This window comes from Megascapheus bottae, chromosome 10 (genome assembly GCF_031878675.1).
Source record: "Megascapheus bottae isolate mThoBot1 chromosome 10, mThoBot2.hap1, whole genome shotgun sequence".
NCBI lineage: Eukaryota > Metazoa > Chordata > Mammalia > Rodentia > Geomyidae > Megascapheus > Megascapheus bottae.
In genome coordinates, this window is record NC_143518.1 from 56,037,424 (window position 1) to 56,060,475 (window position 23,052).

At 49.1% G+C, this 23,052-nt stretch overlaps 1 protein-coding gene across 1 annotated transcript in view; it reads left to right on the forward strand.

Moving 5' to 3' along the window:
* Pik3c2b (phosphatidylinositol-4-phosphate 3-kinase catalytic subunit type 2 beta) overlaps positions 1 to 23,052 on the forward strand; it is a 49,930-nt gene that overhangs the window by 13,383 nt on the left and 13,495 nt on the right. Inside the window, exons 10-22 of the mRNA XM_090341364.1 lie at positions 1,832 to 2,027; positions 3,074 to 3,196; positions 8,969 to 9,136; positions 9,662 to 9,773; positions 11,121 to 11,263; positions 12,378 to 12,566; positions 13,197 to 13,290; positions 13,679 to 13,773; positions 14,189 to 14,369; positions 16,506 to 16,613; positions 17,138 to 17,230; positions 18,478 to 18,607; positions 18,906 to 19,042. Coding sequence (XP_090197490.1) covers positions 1,832 to 2,027; positions 3,074 to 3,196; positions 8,969 to 9,136; positions 9,662 to 9,773; positions 11,121 to 11,263; positions 12,378 to 12,566; positions 13,197 to 13,290; positions 13,679 to 13,773; positions 14,189 to 14,369; positions 16,506 to 16,613; positions 17,138 to 17,230; positions 18,478 to 18,607; positions 18,906 to 19,042 — 1,769 coding nt within the window. The remainder of the gene's footprint in view (positions 1 to 1,831; positions 2,028 to 3,073; positions 3,197 to 8,968; positions 9,137 to 9,661; positions 9,774 to 11,120; positions 11,264 to 12,377; positions 12,567 to 13,196; positions 13,291 to 13,678; positions 13,774 to 14,188; positions 14,370 to 16,505; positions 16,614 to 17,137; positions 17,231 to 18,477; positions 18,608 to 18,905; positions 19,043 to 23,052) is intronic.

A 23,052-nucleotide genomic window follows, 5' to 3' on the forward strand; every position in this document is an offset into this window, starting at 1 on the left:
CTCTCTCTCTCCCTCTTTCTTTCTTTCTTTCTTTCTTTCTTTCTTTCTTTCTTTCTTTCTTTCTTTCTTTTCTTTCTTTCTTTCTTCCTTTCTATGGGTCATGGGGCTTGAACTTGGCCTGGGCAATGTCGCTGAGCTTTTTAGTTCAAGGCTACTGCCCTACCCTTCAGCCAAGCCCCACTTCCCATTTTCTAGAGGTTAATTGGAGATAAGAGTTGAATCTTGATCCTCAGATCTCAGCCTCCTGAGTAGCTAGGATTACAGGTGTGAGCCACTGTGCCCAGCTGTGTCTGTGTTTTCTTATGAGATGTGGATACAGCTGGAACCCACATTTTTTTCCACAGATCATTTTCTCATTATTCTTGCTAGTTAGTCCTTTCTTGTGTCTCTGGAAGAGGGTGACGAAGTGGCAGTGGTGAGGCAGAGCTGACATTCCCATCCGCATGGCACACCTATACTTGGGCTGGTTGCAATTTTTTTCCAGGCAGCATACAATCCTTTTTGTTCTTTGCCTGAGCCTGGGCACTGTCCTTGGACACTTTTTGCTTAAGGCTAGTGCTGTGCCACTTGAGCCACTGCACCACTTCAGCTTTTTCTGTGTATGTGGTACCAAGGAATCAAACCCAGGGCTTCATGCATGCTAGGCAAGCACTCTATCACTAGGCCACACTCTTGGCCCAGGTCCTCACACTCTTGCTGACCTTTTTCAATCAAGGCTGATGTTCTATCACTTGAGTCATGCCTCCACTTCTGACTTTTCACTGGTTACTTGGAGTTAAGAATCTTCTGGATTTGTCTGCCTGGACTGACTCCTAATTGTGACCCTCAGATCTCAACTTCCTACATAGCTAGGAGTACAGGTATGAGCCACTAGCACCTGGATTGGATTCCTCTGTTAAGCAGAAATTTGCTCCAGAAGACTGTTTCACTGGAATTCTTACAGTTTCCAGACTTGTGGATATTATGGACTAAAAATATCCTTAGGAAGTGTTTGGGGCCAACGTAGAATTGACAGCTCCAAATCCAACTTTGCCAGCTTTTTATTTTGCAAAGATAGAACTGTTTGTACGTTTTCTTTCTTCCTTCCTCTCTTTCTTGAACTCAGGGCCTGGGTGTTATCCTTAGGCTTCTTTTCCTCAAGGCTACTATTCTACCACTTGAACTCACAACACCACTTCCAGCTATTTCTGAGTAGTTTATTGGAGATGAGTCTTAGGACGTTCTTGCCCTGCTGACTTCCTGAGTAGCTAGGATTACAAGCATGAGCCACTAGCACATGGCTGGATCTTTTTCTTTTGGCAGTAATTGAGGTTTGAACTCAAGGTCTTGTACTTGCTAGGTAGGCACTGTACCACCTGAGCCATGCTTCAGTAATAAAACTATTACTAATTATTCTAAAAGAAAGGACATTTTAATACTAATAGCCTATAAAAGGAGCAATATGTTAAAAAAAAAGTTTAAAACCTACAGTCATTTTATGCAAAGCTCAGGAAATGCTCCAGCTTTTTCTCCACTCCACCACAGATGGGTGAGCTTGAACTGAGCACTGTCCTTGAGCTTTCTCAACGCTAGAGCTCTACCACTGGAATCACAGCACCGCTTCCAGGCTTTTCTATGTATGTGGTACCAAGGAATCAAACCTGGGTCTTCGTGCATGCTAGGCAAGCAGGCCAAACTCCCAGCCCCAAGATGGGTGAGCTTTGTCATGGCCATTAGAAACCAGCTGACATTAGGGGACTGTCCTAGACTATCCCATCGTGGCCAGTGTCATGGCAACATGATGGTACTCACAGAGGCCTCACGAGTTTCCCTTGTTCCCACGATTTCACAGAGAAGGTTGTAGAAGCCCTGACAGCAGCCATCTTGGACTTGGTGGAGCTGTACTGCAACACGTTCAATGCAGACTTCCAGACGGCAGTGTCCGGTAGCCGCAAGCATGATCTGGTTCAGGAGGCCTGCCATTTCTCAGGGGCCCTGGCCTTCACCATCTACGCCACCCACCGCATTCCCATCACCTGGGCTACCAGGTAGGCTGCTATTCCTTGGACTCAGCATGGGTGGCATTGTGTGGCTTTCTGGTACAACAGGGCTAAGAAGATGAGCCAAGTGCCAGAGGGGAGTCCAGGGGGGGACATCTCTGAGAGCCTAGGTCCCCTTGGAGATGGAGAAGCACCTGCTATCCCTCAGGCTGGCTGCCTCCATGTCCTCCTGCCCCCACTGGGTCCAAGGCCAGCTGAGGAAGACATGCGACAGATGGCTGGTTCCCAGATAGAGCCCACCCCGTGGCCAATGACCACACTTCCCTGAAGATGCCCCATGGGAGGGTCTGGAGGTGGGAGTAACCCCTTTGTCTGGGGTTCCCTAGGTTTGCAGGGGTGAGTGGAGGAGATGGAGGAAGATCGTCTTTTGGTAACCCTCAGTTCTTCCTCTATGCCTGTCTCAGTGTCCAAGGCCCGCGGCGGGGTGGGGGGGGGATAAGCATTTGGCCCCACTCCGTCCTTCCCAGCCCCTCCTTTTTCTCTTCCTTTCCCCTTCTGTCTTTGTTCTTTTCCTTAATGTATTCCTCTGGGCTATTGGCCGAGAACAAAGAAGGCAGCCTGGGAAACCAGGGCCTTCTCTGACCTTTTCTGTCAGGCACCTGTCACGAGCCACCCGGACCCCCATGTGTCAGCATTCATGGCAGCATATGTCGTGTTCCTCCCCCTGCTCACCTCCCCGTGTACATTCACACACATATGTATCCATGCACGTGTGCCCAGGCACCCCCTTGGGCTGGACCTGACTGAAGAGGAAGCTAGATGGTTTAGTTCTAGGACAGGAAGAACAGCCCCCCCCCCCCCAGCTCAGCATAGAGCCTGAAACCCTGCAGAGAAGAAGGATCTAGATTGAATTGCTGCCCCTTGTGTGTGCTTCCTTAAATCCAACTTGCCCCTACCCCAGGCTGTGCCTCTAGAGACCCAGAGCCCTTCAACTAGGGGAAATAAAGTTTTGCATGGAGGGGAAGCAAAGATGCCCGTTGAGATTGGTTTTGAGGGGCTGGCTATCCTGATTTATTCTCATTTTTCTTTTGTAGCTATGAACATTTCTACCTCTCCTGCTCTCTCAGCCACGGTGGCAAGGAGCTGTGCAGCCCCCTGCAGACCCGAAGGGCTCATTTCTCCAAGTACCTGTTCCACCTCATCATCTGGGACCAGCAGTAAGCCTTACCCCAGACCCAGGCCCTGAGCATCTGCTCAACCTAGAAAATGCCCCGGGGGTAGTAACTAGGACCTGGGCACAAACCTGAGTTAAACCAGGTTCCCCTGATAGCCTTAATCACAGATCATTCAGCCTTTCAGGTACACTTCTCTATTTAAAATGTATTTATTTATTTTTGTGCCACTAACAACTTGAACTCAGAGCTTGGGGACCATTTCAGTGGTTAACTGGAGAGAAGAATCTTAGGGACTTTCCTGCCCAGCCTAGCTCTGAACCCTGATCCTTCGCTCTGAGCCTACTAAGTAGGTAGGGTTATAGGTGTTAGGGTCCGTGATCAAAGGAACGAGTCTGACACAAAAGCGGAAGTTGGAAGTTAAGTTAAACAGAGTTTTATTCTGCGCCTAGCATGGAGAATCATACTGACCGGTCAAGGCTGCCTCTAAGATGTGAGCGAGAGAGCGACCCCGCCTAATCTTACAGGCTATTTTTATAGGCCCCAGCCATGTGGTTGGGCTGGCCATATACAGGTGGCCAATGGAATTCAGCATGGTTGATTGATGGCTGGGGCAACCACTGACACCTTTGCTGTTTGAATTGACCTATCATCTCGGTGGGCTTCTGGCACACTGTTCCCTCCCCAAGGAAGGGGAGGGAATTCCCTGGCAGGCCAGGGGGGTGGGGAGGAATTCTGGTAACTCCACCTGGCTTAACTGCTCTTGTAATCTGAGCTGTTATCAGGGAGGTCAAGTCCTCCTTTGTCATAAAGATGGGAAATGCCTATAGGGGATGGATTTGGGGGAAGTCAAGAAAGGGGTCCCTTCAATAGGCATGAGCTATCAGCACCCACCCAGCTGCTTCCTTACTCTTAACTGGGCACAAGCATCATTTCTACCTTCTCAAGTTATTAGGAGGAGCCCATATAAAAGCATCCATAAAGGCTCTTTGTAACCTGTTAAACCATATAAATGTTACTTGTTAATTTTAATGATAGCTCATTCTTTTGATCTTGTGTCTCTTAGAAAGTTTTAACTAGTCTGGGGAGTCCCATCATCTCTTCTTCCCAAAGCTTCCTTGGAATGGACACAGAGGCCTGTGTTCTATCTCATGGAGCCAAGAAATAAAGTTGCTTTTCTTACTGGCACAGTGGCTCACGCCTGTAATCCTAGCTACTCAGGAGGCTGCGATCTGAGGATCAAGGTTCAAAGCCAGGCTGGGCACAAAAGGACCTGAGACTCTTAACAATTAACCTCTAGAAAACAGGAAGCGGGGCTTGGCTCAAGGCTAGGGCAGTAGCCTTGAGCTGAGGAGCTCAGGGACAGTGCCCAGGCTGAGTTCAATTCCCATGACCCGCCTCCCCCCCCCAAAAAAAAAGAGTTGCCTTTCGTATCCTTTCTCTAATCCTCTATGAGCATTAGTTTCTCTATAACTTGGTTTCTCAAACTAAGAAATGAGGACCTTCATAGAACTCGGAGGCAGCTGGCACTGAAATAAAATAGTCAGGTTATTAATTTGAACCCAGGAGCACAAGATAATACCAATCACTATTTGTGAACAATAATTTGATGTCAGGTAGACATCAGCCAAGGAAAATAAGAAAGAAATAGAGGTGAGGGGACCTTGAGTGGCAACATTGCAGGTGATGGCCTGCCCCGTGCTCTGTCTGTGCTGTACTTCATCCGCCCTCCAATCAGAAAACCCCTTGCTTGCTGCTCCCAGCTTCATTTCCTCAGACTGTTTATATCTGAGTCTTCATTTGCAGGGTGACAAACATAACTTAAGCATTTGGAGTGCATGTTAAAGAAACTCAGGAGGGTCCCTGGGGAGGCCAGAGATGCCTAGATTAGGTAGATAAGAGTCCGTAGATGATGGCTCAAGCTACAGATGGACAACTGAAAAAAGAGACCCTTTCTCCTGGCCTTTATACTTACATAATTCTTGGAGCAATAACTGTACTGTTGTGAATTACACAGACATCTGTGTTCTTTGGAGACAAAGCTGCATTACACAGCCCCTGAATTTCACTATCTCCTTGGGATTCTCTGCCCTCAATTATTGCTACTCTCCAAGGAAAGGAGTTCTAGTCCAGGAAGATTCCTTTTTTTTTTTTTTTTTTTTTTCCCTGCCAGTCCTGGGCTTGGGCTCAGGGCCTGAGCATTGTCTTTGGGTTTTCTCAAGGCTAGTGCTTTACCACTTGAGCCACAGCACCACTTCTGGCTTTTTTTCTATATATGTGGGATCAAGAAATTGAACACAGGTCTTTGTGCATGCTAGGCAAGCACTCTACCACTAGGCCAAACTCCCGGCCCCCCTAGGAAGATTCTTTTTTTTTTTTTTTTTTTGCCAGTCCTGGCCTTGAGCTCAGAGCCTGCACTGTCCTTGGACTTTCTCAAGGCGAGAACTCTACCACTTGAGCCTCAGCACCACTTCCGGCTTTTTCTATATATGTGGTACCAAGGAATGGAACCCGGGTCTTCATGCATGCTAGGCAAGCACTTTAACCACTAGGCCAAACTCCCAGCCCAGGAAGATTCTTTTATAGCTTTTTTTTTTCCAGAGCTGGGACCCGAACCCAGGGCCTTGCGCTTGCCAGGCAAGGGTGCTTCTGCTGAGCCAAGCCCCCCGCCTCCCCCTCCCCCCCCCGCCGCCAGGAAGATTCTTTTATTTATTTATTTATTTATTTATTTATTTATTTTGCTAGTTCTGGGATTGAACAGTGCTCTACCACTTGAGCCACAGCTCCACTTCTAGCTTTTTCTGCTTATGTGGTACTAGGGACTTAAACCCAGGGCTTCGTGCATGCTACCACTAAGCCACATTCCCAGCCTAGGAAGACCCTTAAGAAACTGAGCTTGTGGTTTTGTTTGGTTGGTTGGTTGGTTGGTTTTTTGTTGGTCCTGGGACTTGCTTGTACTCTGGGCCTATAGGCACTGTCCCTGAGTTCCTTTAGCTCAAGGCCAGTGCTCTACCACTTGAGCCACGGCTCCACTTCCTCCCTAAGCTTTTTTTTTTTTTTTTTGCCAGTCCTGGGCTTGGGCTCAGGGCTTGAGCACTGTCCTTGGACTTTTTCAAGGCTAGCATTCTACCACTTGAGCCTCAGCACCACTTTCAGCTTTTTTTTTTTTTTTTTTGCTGTGTATGTGGGGTACCGAGGAATCGAACCCGGGTCTTTGTGCATGCTAGGCAAGCACTCTACCACTAGGCCAAACTCCCAGCCCCCCTAAGCTTTTTTTACTCTGCTACTTTGAGCCTTAGCTCTGCTTCCTGTTTTGGGATGGTTAATTGGAGATAAGAATCTCACGGGGCTAGGAGTCTGGCCTAGTGGTAGAGTGCTTGCCTAGCATGCACAAAGACCGAGGTTCGATTCCTCAGTACCACATACTTAGAAAAAAGCTGGGAATTCTGCTGTGGCTCAAGTGGTAGAGATCTAGCCTTGAGAAAGCCTAAGGACAGAACTCAGGCCCTGAGTTCAAGCCCCAGAACTGGCAAGAAAGAAAGAGGAGAGAGAGAGAAGAGAGAGAGAGAGAGAGAGAGAGAGAGAGAGAGAGAGAGAGAGAGAGAGAGAGAGAGAGAGAGAGAAAAGAAAAGAAAGAGAATCTTACAGACCTTTCCTGACCAGACTGGCTTTGAACCATAGTCCTTAGATCTCAGGCTCTTGAGTAACTCGGATTACTGGTGTGAGCCACCAGTACCCACCTTTTACATCCTTTTCCCATGTAGAATCAGAAATAAGAAAATGAGCCTGGCCTAACCATTCCCAGTAATGACTTGATAAATGCTTTTTTTTTTTTTTTTTTTTTTTGCTGTCATTGTCTCACCTGGCTGGAACTTTCAATTCCGGCTTCTGTTTCCAGATGGTTGATACAGGAAAATATTTGCTTATGAAAATGGTCTGTTGTAGCTCAGTTCCAGTGCAGTAACCACAGTGTCACATAGCAAACTACATAGACATCTGTTTCCTGCCAAGGATCCTGAGGGTAGAGGTATGAACTTGCTTGTGTAGTTGTGAGTGGCTATTGCATACTACTAGTAGCTAGCACATTTAATGTTGAGAAAATAGTTTCCAGAAGGAGTGAGATTGCTCAGTTCGAAGGGAAGTCAGACCTGTAGCCAACGGTCATTCTTTTGACCCACCCAGTCCAAGGTTCAGGGAGAAGGTATATTGTTGTGTGGGTACTGGAGCTTAATCTCAGGACCAGAATGCTCTCCTTTTTCTTTTCCTTTTGCCAATCCTGGGGCTTGGACTCAGGGTCCAGGTACTGTCCATGAGCTTCTTTTGCTCAAGGCTAGGGCTCTACCACTTGAGCCACAGTGCCACTTCTGGCTTTTTCTGTGTATGTGGTACTAAGGAATGGAACCCAAGGGCTTCATGTGTGCTAGGCAGGCACTCTACCACTAAGCCACATTCCCAGCCCTTCTTTAGCATTTCAAGGCAGGCATTCTACCATTTTGAGCTTCATCTCCCTCCACTTGTAGCTTTTTGGTAGTTAATGGTACATAAACATCATATAGACTTTTCTGCCCGGAATGTATTTGAACCATGAGCCTTAGGATCTAGTTCCTCTTTTCCTTCAATTGTGATGCTGGGTGTTTCTTGGGTGAAAAGCAGAGGCTAGGCAGCAGCTTCCTGTCCCAGGGCTATGGGGTCAGCTGATTCCCCTACTGCAGCAGTACAGGGATCAATTCACTCTCAAAATAGGTCCAGCGTTGAGCTCTGTCACCACCAGCCAAGCCCAGCCTGGCATGTCCTCCCAGCTGCTGGAGGAGCCCTAATTATAGCTGTGGACACCCCAGGGTAGAGGCAGCTGGGACAGAGCAGGGCTGTACCAGGCTGTGTGTGGCAGGCACAAGTGAGTGCCACACTTAAGTGGAGATTCCTGCCCCAGGAATGAGGGGCTGCATTATCTAAAACTGCTGACTTTGGGGTGTCTACCCTGCTTCTATGCCTTTGTGCTCTCTGGGCATAGAAGCTTCTGGGCCCTGGGCTGGCCTGAAGGGTGTGTTCATGTTGGACTTTGACCCTGGGACAGCTTCCCAGAAAGGTAAAGTGGGTCCTTCCTTTCAGCATAGTTCCCCCACCCACAGCTTCCCACCCTGAACTGGCAAGGAGGGGCTGGGTGTGGTACTGGCCAATACCAAAGGCAAACTGCTGGATTGGGGGAGTGGTCACTTGACATCTCTGTTCTCTCCGTCCTGTGCGTCAGCCTACTTCCCACTTGGGGGCCTTAGGAAGCTTCTCCTTGGGCCTTGTGAGGGGATGAGAACTAGCCACGGTTTCCCCCTGGGGCTGGGAGAAGGGATGTGGACAGGTGGGAGGACTGTGGGGGAGGGGAAGTTAGGTGAACTGAAGGCAGAAAACACAGTGTCTCTTCCTGGTGGCTCTGGGCAGGGAGGAATGAGGGGGAGGAGGACAGAAAAGGGGGCCTGTCCCTTAGATGGGATAGCAATGTCTGGCCCTCTGGTGAAGTGGCTTCTGCTTAGGACCCCAGGGATAGCCTGGAAATCAGGTGATGCTTGTTTCCCCCTCTGCGCCCTCCCCCCCCCAATGAGAGGGCCTCAAGGACAAGGTACTTCTTGGAATTCTTGTCCCAGCGCCCTCAGTAGAGGTCTTACTAGCTTGAGATCTGTCCTGGTTCTGCAGCAAGGCCTCCCTAGGAAACACATCTGACCCTCTAGGAGGTAGAATTCTCTGCTTCCATTTGACTTCCTGCCCTTCCTGCTCCTACCCCCCCAACCTCAACTGTCTCTTGATTTCATCTCCTGCACTTTCTAGGATCTGCTTCCCCGTGCAGGTGAACCGGCTGCCCCGGGAGACTCTGCTGTGTGCCACACTGTATGCTCTGCCCGTCCCTCCACCTGGGAGCTCCTCCGAGTCCAATAAGCAGCGGAGAGTGCCTGAAGCCCTGGGCTGGGTCACTACTCCACTCTTCAACTTCAGGCAGTACGTGAGCCCCAGAGGAGCAGGGAGAGGGGAGGGGCATGGAGAAAGAAGTCTGGTTGTTGGTCTGAATGCCTGACCACATGGGCTCTTAGGTGAAGTCTAGAGGCTCCAGCAATGGTAGAAAGGCCAACGCACAGAACTCAGTGACCAGAATGTAACCAAGAGCTAGGGGGCAAGACTGGTGACAGGACTGATAGGTGTCAGGACCCAGGAAGGCAATGCTTGGCAACATGTCATCTGGTCTTGTCATTGGAACACTTTAAATGTCATCTCTTTTAGCCTCCACTTCCTGAGGGTACCCCCTTGCCACCAGGTTGATCTGTCCTGTCCAGAGACTGGTTAGCTCCAAGAGGTCTCCTGCTTTGGGAAGCGTTTTTAGATTTTAAAAGAAGGTAGAGGCCATGCAGGAGTCACTGGAGGATTGAAAGAAGAGGCAGCTTGTAGATGGTCGCTTCAAAGGCCAGAGCTGGAGGTTGGGGAACTTAGCCAGTGGGTCTGTTGGCTCATCTCACTCTCCTGCCTCAGAGTCCTGACCTGTGGCCGGAAGCTCCTAGGCTTGTGGCCAGCAACACAAGAAAACCCCAGGGCCCGCTGGAGTGCTCCTAATCTCCACCAGCCAGACAGTGTCATCCTGCAGGTGAGGCCCCAGCCCTTCCATCAAGCAAACCCAAGCCAGCTCCAAGGTTTTACCCCTAAGCTGTGGGCTGGAGCAGTAGAAAGTACTGAAAGTGTGGGCATGGAGTAGTGATATTACCAAAGTGACCGGTAAACATGGGGTGACCCATAGTGGACTCCATCTCCCATCTCCTAGAAGTTAACTTTGCTACCAAAGACTGAAGGTAGGATCTGAGACCTTCCCTTGTTTTCAAGTCTCCTACGTTGAGTCAGATCTGAGCTGTCCCTGTGGGTCCCAGGGGAAGACCCTTTCTTTTTCTTTTCTTTTTTTTCTTTTTTTGGTTGGCCAAGGAACTTGAACTCTGGGCCTTGTGCTGTCTCTGAGCTCTTCAGCTCAAGGCTAGTGCTCTACCACTTGAACCACAGCACCACTTCTAGTTTTCTGGTGGTTAGTTGGAGATAAGAGTCTCATGGAGGGAAGAGGGGCTGTGGCTCAAGGGGTAGAGTGGTAGCTCTTCAGCTCAAGGACAGTGCCCAAGCCCAGAGTTCAAGCCCCGTGATCCTTCCCCCACCCCAAGAAAAAAAGTCTCATGGACTCTCATGCCCAGGCTGGCTTTGAACCTTGATCCTTAGATCTCAGCCTTCTGAGTAACTAGGATTACTTCTAATCAGTCACATGGGGTTCCAACAGTGTGGGGCCAGGGTGCCTTGGGAGGGAAGGAGAACTGATTAAGTCCTACATCTAGTTACTAGCTCCCAGCTCCCCTTTCTCATGGTCAGGAGTTACTTTGGTTTGACATGGGGGAATGTCAAAGCTTATAGAGAATGAGACATAATGGTCCAGAATGCACGCTCTACAAAGCCAGGTAGTTTTGCATCCTATTCGTTATACTAGGGTTCAAATACTGCCCAGCAGCTACATATTAGTGATCAGTAAGCCCTTGTTGAGTGAAGGAAAGCAGATCTCCTTGGGAGAAATGGTTCACCCAGTTCTCACTTCTACTTTAAGAGAAAGTACCAGGCAAGGGACCTCATGTCACAGGCCCCAGACTGGATAGTGCCCGCACCCTGTGTCAGGTCCAAGCGCCCATTAGCTCCCATGCTTCCAGACTCAACCAAGGGCACTCCCAGATTTGACTTCTGGGGCCAGAAACTCCCTCACCTGGGAACATCTCAACCTCGCTTCTTTCTCCCTTTCCCATTTTGTCCCTCTATTCCCCTGTAAGTTTTGCTGCACATTATAGCGGATGGAGACTTTGGAGATCACTAAGACTAGCTGGGTCATTTTACAAAACTGGAACCCAGTGAAGTGGCCACCCTCACTCACGCTGCCTCCTTGCTCCCCTCCCTTCTCTGATCCCCTCCCAAGATTGACTTCCCCACCTCAGCCTTTGACATCAAATTCACCAGCCCTTCTGGAGACAAGTTCAGCCCCCGCTATGAGTTTGGCAGCCTCCAGGAAGAAGACCAGCGCAAGCTTAAAGACATCATGCAGAAGGAGTCCCTCTACTGGTGAGGCTCAGAGCATCTTTGGGCTCCCCCACCAAGCCTGTTGTGTTCCTTCTGACTTAGTCTCCGCCCTTCTGCACTGGAGTGCAGATGTGGGGTAGGCTTTGTCATCTAGGCAGGACATGGTAGCAGCCCCCTCGCCCCAGACCTTCTCCATAACCTGACATGGGGAAAAGGAGAAAGAAAGGGCTCAGGAAATGGGATCTGAGAATGTGTAGATTGAGTTAGTTATCAGAGGGGCAAAGCTTCATCCTCACTCTAGATCTATCCTCTACTTGCTGCTGTCTATTGGGACCGCTGGCTACAGTCTTCACCTCCCTTCCCCCACCTCCTGCCCCTTCTACACCAACAAGTCTTTGCATTTTTCTGGCCTTGTCACTTTCCAAAAAGGATCAGGTGTCATTGCAAGCTGGCAACTCTCAGGGGTAAATGAGTCCAGGCTGATCTCATCCCTGAGGCTGCTATATTCACCAGGATTGGAGAAGAAAGAGCTGGAGGGGCTGGGAGGCTTGGGGCTCCTCCCCTGCCTTCCCTCCCTAACTATCTCTCTGCTCCTTCTTTGTCTCTATCCATATGGGGGCCTAGGGAGGTAACTCATCCAATGTCCACCCAAGATGCCAGAGTGGCTGAGAGACTGCAGGACCTCTGCTGCCCCTATCCTTCTGCCCCAACCCTATACTTCATTAGCCTGAGCTCCATTGGCCCATTAGACACCTGATCTCAGACAAGTTCCAATTAGCCACAGTCCTTATAAAACTGGCAGCTGGCCACTGGCGGTCCCAGGAGGCTTAGACCCTGACAGGTGTTGCCCTCTGGTGTCTGTACTTGGGAGTAGCGCCCTTAGGACAAGCCCTGGTGGTGGTGTGCTCTTGGCCCAGGCATGGGTTCTGCCTGGGTCTGAGATTTCCCTGTGTCAGGATCAAAGGTACTATTTAGATCTTGCTCCCTAAAATTTGCTTCCCGTCTGCTGGTGGTCTTTGAGGTACCTGATGCCTGGCTTCCACAGATATTCTGACTCCACTGAAATTGAGGGGCCATCAAATGGCAGTGTGTACCGTTGTGTGGCGTGACTTCTCCACCTTCTGGCTGACTCTGTCCACATGCCTCCTTCCCCCAGGCTCACTGATGCTGACAAAAAGCGCCTGTGGGAGAAGCGCTATTACTGCCACTCTGAGGTGAGCTCGCTCCCTCTGGTGCTTGCCAGCGCCCCCAGCTGGGAGTGGGCTTGCCTGCCTGACATTTATGCCCTCCTGAAGCAGTGGGCACACATGAACCACCAGGATGCCCTGGGACTCCTGCATGCCACGTGAGTTGTAGCACCCACCCATCGCCGCCACTGACTGGGCAGCCCTGGGGAAGACAGTCCAATAGGCACGGATTTCTCTCTTTTGTGTTGTTTTCATTTGTTTCCCTGCAGTGTTTTCCAAATATACAACAAAATTAGAAATGGCACAGTGAGCGCTCATCTACCTACCAAATAAGTTCCACCGTTTGCATTTGCCTTATTATTGCATGTCTTTCCATTCTCCTCAAGCAATACAAGTTTTTCGTTTATTTACTTGTTGGTTCAAAGGCTTGAATTGGACCTGGGTGATGTCCCTGAGCCTCTTTATACTCAAGGCCAGCACTTGAGCCACAGCACCATTTCCAGGATTTTCTTTTGTTGTTGTTGTTGGGTTTTTTTGTGTCACTCTTGGGGCTTGAATTCTGAGCCTGGACACTGTACTGAGCAATTTAGCTCTAGGCTAGTTCTCTACCATTTTGAGCCACAGCATCACTTCCAGCAGTCCAAAGAAATGACTGATTCTTCCACTGGCTTAGATGCTGTTTTTTTACCCCCTTCCATGCTCTGATGCTCAGATGTGAAAGCATTTGGCTCACAGCTGTGCTCCGAGTTCACAACTGGGCTGTCAAGGTCCTGGGCTTTGTCTTGCAGCTTCCCAGACCAGGAGGTACGGCGGATGGCTGTGCAGTGGATCGGCTCGCTCTCCGATGCTGAGCTGCTTGACTACTTGCCCCAGCTGGTGCAGGTTTGTAGCTGGACCTTCTTCCTTTTCAGTGCAAGGGCTTGAGATCAGGACCAGGACACTGTCCCTTAGCCTTTTCACTTAAGGCCAGCACGCTACCGCTTAAGCTATACCTGTACTTCTGGCTTTTTGGTGATTAATTGGAGATTAGAGTCTCATGGACTTTACTGTCCAGACTGGCTTTGGATCCTCTATCCCCAGCCTCCCAAACAGCTAGGATTACAGGCGTGAACCACTGGCACCTAACCTCTTCCACTCAATTCCGATTAGCCCATCCTCCAGTCCCAAATTATTCTGCACCTGATTCTTGGGAGCCTAGGGGCCTAGGCGGACAGTAGTGGGTGTAGATTCCAGGCTGTTAATAGTTTCATGTTTGCTTGCTCCTGAACAGGCACTAAAATATGAGTGCTACCTGGACAGCCCCCTGGTGCGCTTCCTCCTGAAGCGAGCCGTCTCCGACCTGAGAGTGACCCACTACTTCTTCTGGTAAAACCCAAGTGCAGAAAGTGGGAGGCAGCTGGGTGCCCCTAGCCCTGGAATCTTCCTCCCTCAGGCATGGGGAGGGGGGATGGGGTGGAGGGTGAAGCCTAGAAGTCTAGGCTTTGTCCAGGATGTTGCTTATCTACCAGTGACTTTGGGGCTGGCTAGAATCTTTCCTCCGGGGTCTCAGTTCACCCCATGTAGCTCACTCAGCGAGAATCATTTCTGTGTGTTCACCCTGTTCATGAGCTGTAGAGGAGCTTTAAGTTCACAGCTCAGGACAGGGCGGTCACAGGTGAACATTCTGAGTACATTTTCCTCCCAGGTGTGGGGTGGGTTTTCTGGGGAGATGAGACATGATGCAAACCTTTCTTTGCTTCTGACCCCCTGTGGCCCCTGACTCCCTTCTCATGCCTTGTAGGTTGCTGAAGGATGGCCTCAAGGACTCTCAGTTCAGCATTCGCTACCAATACCTGCTGGCAGCCCTGCTGTGTTGCTGTGGCAAAGGGCTGAGGGAAGAGTTCAATCGTCAGTGCTGGCTTGTCAATTCTCTGGCTAAACTGGCCCAGCAGGTCCGGGAGGCCACCCCTTCCTCACGGCAGGTGAATGGGGCCAGGCTGCCTCTATTTCTTGCCCAGGGACTAATGCAATCACTAGTTTACTTCTCAGATCTCTTGAGCAGGAGGGTGGCACATGATACGTGTGTTTTGTTTGGTTTGTAAAATACAGAGCATTTCTATTTGGCTGTGTCTTCAGAACTAAGCACAGTTGAGTAAGTTGTCCATTGCACAAGAGTCCCCACCACAAGGGGCAAGTGAGGGCTGAAATCTGGTCATACTTTGTTTATTTGACAGTGATCCAGGCTCAAGGTCGAGAAGAGGTTTAGGGGCACCTTTAGCTATTTGCACAAAGACTGTATTAGGCCAACAGTGTTCCTGCTTGGGAGACTTTTATATTAGAGTCTAGATCCTAGCTGGATGTAGTAGTGTACACCTGTAATCCCAGCACTTGGAAGGATGAAATAGGAAGATTGAGAGTTTCAGCATGGGCTGAAGCCTATTTCAAAAGATTGGGTGGGGGTGGGGAGAAATCATTAGTCTGCCTACCTTTCTTTCTTTCTTTCTTTCTTTCTTTCTTTCTTTCTTTCTTTCTTTCTTTCTTTCGTGTTTAGTGCCTTTCTTTTTTGGTGGTCATGGGGCTTGTACTTGGCCTGGGCGCTGTCCCTGAGCTCTTCAGCTTAAGGCTACCATCCTACCCCTGGGCCTGGGTATTGCCCCTGAACTCTTCAGGTCAAGGCTACCACCCTCCCCTTGAGCCAAGCCCCTTTTCTAGAGGTTAATTGGAGATAAGAGTCTCAGGTCTTTTTGTGCTGGGTTGGCTTTGAACCTTGATCCTCAGCTCTCAGCCTCCTAAGTAGCTGGGATTGCAGGAGTAAGCCACCATGCCCAGGCTAGCTTTCATTTCTTCTTCTTCTTTTTTTTTTTTTTTGTGGGTCATGGGGCTTGAACTCAGCCTGGGTGCTGTCCCTGAGCTCTTGAACTCAAGGCTATGGCCTGACCTTTGAACCAAGCCCCACTTCCCATTTTTTTTTCTTTCTTTTATTTGTCAGTATTAGGGCTTTAACTCAGGGCCTGAGCATTGTCCTTGGACTTTTTTCAAGGCTAGAGCTCTACCACTTTAGCCATAGCACCACTTCCAGCTTTTTTCTATGCATGTGGTACTGAGGAATTGAACCTGGGCCTTTATGCATGTCAGACAAGCACTCTACCACTAGGCCAAACTCCTGGCTCCCCATTTCCCATTTTCTAGAGGTTAATTGGAGATAAGAGTCTCAGGTCCTTTTGTGCCCCAGCTGGCTTTGAACCTTGATGCTCAGATCTCAGCCTCCTGAGTAGCTGGGATTACAGGCGTGAGCCACTGCGCCCGGTTTTCTTTCACTTTTTTTGTGTGCCTATATTGGGGTTGACAAGGTCTTGGACAAGGTAGCACTGTACCACTTGAGCCATGGTGCCACTTCCAGCTTTTTCTGTTTATGTTTTACTAAGGAATCGAACCCAGAGCTTCATGTATGCTAGGAAAGCACTCTACCACTAATCCACCTTTCCAGTCCTCATTAGTTTTTCTTTTTCTTTTTTTTTTGCCAGTCCTGGGCTTGAGCTCAGGGCCCGAGCACTGTCCTTGGACTTTCTCAAGGGTAGAGCTCTACCACTTGAGCCTCAGCACCATTTCCGGCTTTTTTTTATGTATGTGGTACCTAGGAATCGAACCTGGGTCTTCGTGCATGCTAGGCAAGAACTCTACCACTAGGCCAAACTCCCGGCCCCTCCTTAGTTTTTCTTAATCAAGGTGATGCTCTATCACTTACAGCTCCACTTCTGGCTTTTTTGGTGACCTATTGCGATGGCTAATTGGAGATGAGGCTTACAAGCTGGCTTCGAACCACGATTCTCAGATCTCAGTCCCCTGAGTAGCTAGGATTATAGGCATGAGCCACAGGCACCCAGCTTATTAGTTTTTCTTGATAAAGCCTGAGCAGGGCTTCCCCAAGAGATGTTCTGTGCCTGCTTCCTGCGGTTCAAGAACTCCCTCTCCCCGGGGTATTCAAACCTGCTGCTCTTGCACTGAGCCAGCCTGGTTAGGGGCAGCAGTTCTCTTTCCTGAGTGTGTCTAGGTACCCACTTCTGTGGTGGAGCCTGAGAGCCTCTCACACCCTCCCCCTATCCCTCTCTCCCTGGCAGGGCATCCTCCGAACAGGTCTAGAGGAGGTGAAGCAGTTCTTTGCCCTCAATGGCTCCTGCCGCCTGCCGCTCAGCCCCAGTCTGCTGGTGAAGGGCATCGTGCCCAGGGTGAGTGGCTGTTGGGTACTGGGCTTATAGAGGGGCAAGGCCCCATTGCTGAGGGAGAGGAGAATGGAAGACGACCTGTTAGCTTCTTTAACCCTGGAGTGTGAAGATGGTGTAGAGAGTGGAGAGGAAGTGAGGGGCGGAGTCAGGAGGCTGGGCATGAAGTCAGGCGAGGGTGGTGGCAGCTGTCCAGGTTGGTCCTGTTCTGAACCCTATTTTACAGAGGAGTAAACTGATGACAGATAGGACATAGGAGAAGTCATAAGAGTAGTGAGAGTGTGCCGGATAGACAGAAGGAAGGAAGGGATGAGAGGTCTGGTCCCAGAGCTGAATTGGTGATACACTGAACCTGGATGACAGAGAGACAAGGCATTTGGGCTCCTGAGAACTCAGGAACTGACAGTGTGCAGGGCTCAGATGGATGGGCAGCAGGCAGGTGGGTGGCATGGTGGTTCAACATGGAGAGGTGATTTCTTTCCTGGGCACTTGCAGCCTGACCTTGGCTCACTGCCCCATCCCCTGTGCAGGACTGTTCCTACTTCAACTCCAATGCAGTCCCACTCAAGCTTGCCTTCCAAAACGTGGATCCGCTGGGCGAGCACATCCGAATCATTTTCAAGGTAAGAGCTCTCTCAGGGCTGCCAGGCAGAGAGAGGGAGGCACAGGTAGCCTCAGGACACTTTTCTTCCTACTCTGATTTTGTGGTGTTGGGGATTAGACTCAGGGCCTTGAACATACTAAGTCCACATCAAACCACTAAGTCACCCCTTTCCGTCTATCTCTTAGCCTGCCGGTTCTCTTGGTTTGGCTATACTGGGATTTAAATATGTGTAACTTTATATGATCAGTTGCACTTACGCATTGAGTCTTTTGTGTTCCTAAGAAAATTGTGAGACTCTATCTTCCCCAATAGCTGGATGCAGCGGGGCAGGCCTGTCATCCTAGCTATGCAACAGGGATCAGAAGGGTCAAAATTCCAGACCAGCTTGGGTGAAAAAGTTCATGAGATCCCATCTCAACAGAAAGGGCTAGGAATAGTGACAAGGAGCTCTCATTACATCTATGTTGGGAAGCATAAATAGGAGGCTCATAGTCCAGACTGGCCTAGGTAGAAGATGAGACCCTATCTTTAAAATAACCAGAGTACTGGCTCACGCCTATAATCCTAGCTACTCTGGAGGCTGAAATCTGAGGATCATCGTTTGAAGTCAGCTCAGGCAGAAAAGTCCCAGTGAGACTCTTATCTCAGATTAAGCACTCAAAAACAGGAAGTGGCACCATGACTCAAGTGGTAGATCACTAGCCTTGAACACAAAAAGCCTCAGGGACAATGCCTAAGCTCTAAGTTCAAGCCCCACAACTGACAAAAAAAAAAAACAAACAGCAGGGCTGGGAGTTTGGCTTAGTGGTAGAGTTCTCTCCTAGCATGCATGAAGACCTGGGTTCAATTCCTCAGTACCACTACATAGAAAAAGCTAGAAGTGGTGCTGTGGCTCAAGTGGTAGAGCTGTAGCCTTGAGAAAGACCAAGGACAGTGCTCAGGCCCTGAGTTCAAGCCCCAGAACTGGCAAACAATCACAACAACAACAAAAAAAAATCAGAATAAACCAGGTGGCTCAAGGACACCTTCTAGCAAGTGCCAAGCCCTGAGTTCAAACCCCAGTACTATAAAAAAACAAAACAGAAAAACAACAACAAACAAAGGCAGGAAGAGCCAGCATCCACACTGCAGGGATAAACTGTGATCAGGCAGATGTCTCTCTGGCTCTTTGACCTGGCGTGAGCAGAGGTGCAGGGCTGTCGCTGTGGTTTGGGAGCCTGGGGAGGCGGTGGAGACAGTTTTGAGTCCCTGTCTTCCTCCATCCAGTGTGGGGACGACCTTCGCCAGGACATGCTCACTCTGCAGATGATTCGAATCATGAACAAGATCTGGGTCCAGGAAGGGCTGGATATGCGCATGGTCATTTTCCGTTGCTTCTCCACTGGCCGGGGGAGAGGTCAGTGTGGAGAGTGGGTGGGGGGCCCTCTGCCCATTTCACACCATGATCTGGGTGTGGGGAGGGAGAAGGGCAGTGGCCGTTCCAATTCCAAATGAAGTTCTGCAGTGGCTTGGGAAAAGGGCAGGTGAACTTGGAGTTGGTATAGAGTGTGAGATATGAGGGTGAACCCAGGCTTTTCCTCCATTTTGCTCCCAAAGCCCCAGAGCTTAGCTTGCTTGGCAGCAGCCCCCTGCACAGCTCCCCACAGCCCCCTTCTCGCCTGTCTGGAGTGTGACCACCCCCCCTTCTCTCCCAGGGATGGTGGAGATGATCCCCAATGCTGAGACCCTGCGCAAGATCCAGGTGGAACATGGAGTGACGGGCTCCTTCAAGGACCGGCCCCTGGCCGACTGGCTACAGAAACACAACCCTGGGGAGGATGAGTATGAGAAGGTACGACTGGGGGATTAGGCAGGATTGGTTGACTGGGCCCCGAGCTGCCCAGACTGAGCTTGGTGCGGAAGCATGGCTCTCTTACCTCCAGTCTACTCAGCTGTGCTGGCATGACGGGTCATCTCATTCTTGGGGACCTGTGTCTCACGCTGGTCATGTGATGGTGTAAGCTGGTGTGTCAGCCTTGAAAACTTGATGTTCATACCTGGTGGAGGGAGTCTTGGAGGAGGGCCCTGGCTTAGCAGAACTTCCTCACTGCAGCGTCTGGTTGGTTTTTCTGGAACTCTCAGAGGAAACTTGTGATGATGCCCTATAAAATCGAGATGATTGGCAGAAATTGTTCAGAGATCCATTAATTCATCTTTAGAGACCTTTTGTTATATATGCATCTTCTGGTACTGGGGCTGGAACTCTGGACTTTAGACCTTTTCATTTGGCTTTTCTGTTCAAAGCTGGAGCTCTGCTACTCAAGCTACACTTCCACTAGCAGCATTTTGGTGATTCACTGTAGATAAGAACCTCTCAGATGTGTCTGCTGGGTCTGGCTTTGAACCTCAATCCTCAGATCTCAGCCTCCTGAGTAGCTAAGATTTACAGGCATGAGCCACCCGAATCTGACTAGAGATCTTTATAATCCAATCCTTTCTTTTATGGATGTGAATTCATGCCCACACTGGTTGTGCAGGATTTTCACTCTAGCCAGAGTAGAGGTTATGTATGAGAGGGAGGTGAAAGAGGCCTAATGGGGCCAGGAGCATAGCCAGTGGGAGAGTGCTTGCCTGACATGCATGACGCCCTGGGTTCGATTCCTTGGTACCACATACATAGAAGAAGTCAGAAGTGGTGCTGTGGTTCAAGTAGTAGAGTCCTAGCCTTGGGTAAAACATGTCCTAGGACTGAACCCAGGCCCTGAGTTAAGCCCCAGGGACTGTCAAAAAGAAAAAGGAGGCCTGATGAGGGAAAAGAGATTGGATTAGGAGTGGTACTCTCCTGGATGGTAAGTATTGGTGTCTTTCCATAGCTTCATGTCCTCTGGGCTAATGAGGGAGGGAGGGGACAAGGCACAATAAGAATGTCAGCATGCTAATTTATATGTGTCACTTCAAGAAGATCCAAATGCTAGTTTGTATTGATTAATGCATTTTATTTCCTGTGGGAAGACACACTCACACACACAGGCAGCCAAATTACAACGTGTATAATTAGATGATCTTAAATGGCCCTAAGTGTTTGCATTCCCCAGGGTTTAGTCCCTGGCCTGCTGTGTTCTTTTCATTCTTCTTATGCCAGCTTATCCCCTCTTATTACTTCTGCTACCGTCCATACAGGGACTTGAGAGCCCTCTCCCCTCACTTAGCTTCAGTCTCTGGGGCCACTGGCCTCTGGACTTCTCTATTATACATACCTCAAATTCAGCTTCAGCCATGCGCCAGTGGTTCACACTAGTAACTCTAGCTCCTCAGAAAGCTGAGGATCATAACTTGAAACCAGCCCAGGCAGAAATTCACATGTCCACTCCAGCTAACCAGTAGAAAAGCCAGACTGAAGGTATGGCTTAAATAGTAGAGCACTAGGGCTGGGAATGTGGCTTAGTGGTAAGCTGCTTGTCTAGCATGCATGAAGCCCTGGGTTTAATTCCTCAGTGCCACATAAACAGAAAAGGCTTGAAGTGGCGCTGTGGCTCAAGTGATAGAGTGCTAGCCTTGAGCAAAAGCAGCTCAGGGACTGCGCAATTCAAGCCCCAGGACTGGCAAAATAATAATAGTAGTAGTAATAATAAATAATAATATAATATTTTAAGGGCCAGGAGTGAGACCTAGTGGTAGAGTGCTTACCTAGCATGCATAAAGCCCTGGGTTTGACTCCTTGGTACCGTATACACAGAAAAAGCCAGAAGTGATGCTCTGGCTCAAGTAGTAGAGCACTAGTTGTGAGAAAGCTCAAGGACAGTGCCAAGGCCCAGGCTTCGAGCCCCAGGGCTAGGGAAAAAAAAACAGTAGAGCACCAGAAGTGATCAGAGACGCTCACTTGCATTTTCTGTCTCCTTTGCCTCCTAAAGCTTTTTTTTTTTTTCCCCATTCACTGGCAGTCAGTCAAGCCAGAGCCACAAGCTTTCTGGTGATTTCTTCTGCCTGGCTTCCATCGATTCTCTTTCCCAGTTATCGCTCTGCTCTGTCTTGTTCTTGCCATTTTTATTTCCTTATGATTGTGCTGTTGTTTTTTGGTTTGGAGCTTTTGTTATTAGTACTTGGGGCTCAAATCCAGAGCATCATGAATGCCAAGCAAGCACTCTACCACTAAGCCATACCCCCCAGTCTGTACTGTTACTTCTCTTTAGGTACTTGCTCTTCAGCTGCTGTCCCCAAACCTAGCATGCCTGTCCTGTCACTGCCCTCTGCTTGATTTTACAGGATTTTCAAGTACAGCCTGTTCATGTCACCGCTTTGCTCTAAGTCAGACTCATGACAGGTAGCAGCTGTAGCATAGCCCATGAAGCCTTTTGAAATACAGCCCTCCTTTCCCATCACGTGATGGCCTTCCCCAGTGAAGGGGCAGCGCTTCTACCTTTAATCCCCCTTTGCCTTGAAAGCAAGTCCCCAGGATCCACTGCCTATACTCTTCCTGTAATCTGATTCTTCCTGCCTCCTCCAACTCCAACCCTACACGGTATTTATATTAACCCCATCTTTCAGGTGTTACCATGCTGGGTACTGGATTTCCAAGTAACCCTGTCCACATACTGAAGAGTTAAAACAAATATGGTGGCTATATATACAACATGTATGCATGCCACACAGAAACTGACTTTGTGTGTTAATGCAAAGCTGGCTTCTTGCCTCTTACAGCCTTCCTACTAGGGAAAAAACACTAGAAATTTCTTTTGTTTCTTTTTCTACGTGTATGTGTGCCAGGGCTTGAACTCAGGGCTTAGGTGCTGTCCATTAGCTTTTTTCTCAAGGCTAGCATTCTATCACTTGAGCCATTTCTGGCCTTTTGCTCATTAATTGGAGATAAGAGTCTCATGGACTTTCCTGCCCAGACTGGCTTTGAACCATGACCCTCAGATCTCAGACTCTAGAGTAGCTACGATTACAGGTGTAAATCACCATTTCCTGGCAACCAGCTGTTTCTCATAGTGACTTCTAGAAGAAACCAGAGATACCTCTCTCTTGGCCACCTACTCAACAAGGAGAGCACCCCTATCCTGAAAGTGAGAGGCCCCTACAAATCAGGGGAGTGGCCCTTCATAGAGTATAACTTATTATTATTATAATCCATTATAGGGATTGAACTTAGGGCTTGGGTGCTGTCCCTGAGCTCTTTTACTCAAGGCTCGCATCTGCCACTTTGAGCCACAGCTCCATTTCCAGTTTCCTGATGGTTAATTAGAGATAAGAGTCTCTCAGACTTTCCTGCATAGGCTGGCTTCAAATCCTGATCCTCAGATCTCAGCCTTCTGAGTAGCTAGGATTACAGTATGAGCTCCCAGCTTAGATATTCTTACTTAGCAGATTTTCTCTGCTGAAATCCTTCTTGAGTTTGGGGGGAAATTTCAAAATTCAAAAGAGGATTTTGTAGCAGAAAGGAGCCCATCTGCTGATTACAGATAAAAGAGACATTAATCAGCCAGGCGTGTGGCTCACATCTGCAATCCTAGCTACTCAGGAGGCTGAGATCTGAGGGTCAAGGTTCAAAGCCAGCCTGAGTACAGGAGGACCCGAGATTCTTATCTCCAGTTAACCTCTAGAAAACTGGAAGTAGGACTTGGCTCAAGGGTAGAGTATCCTTGAGCTGAAGAGCTCAGGGACAGCAGCACCCAGGCTGAGTTCAATCCCCATGACTCACAAAAAAGAAAAAAAAAATAGAGACATTAATCAAATAAAACAAAATGGACCTTGATTAAGAGTGTGGCTCAAGGGCTGGGAGTTTGGCTTAGTGGTAGAGTGCTTGCCTAGCATGCATAAAGACCCAGGTTCAATTCCTCGGTACCATATACATAGAAAAAACCA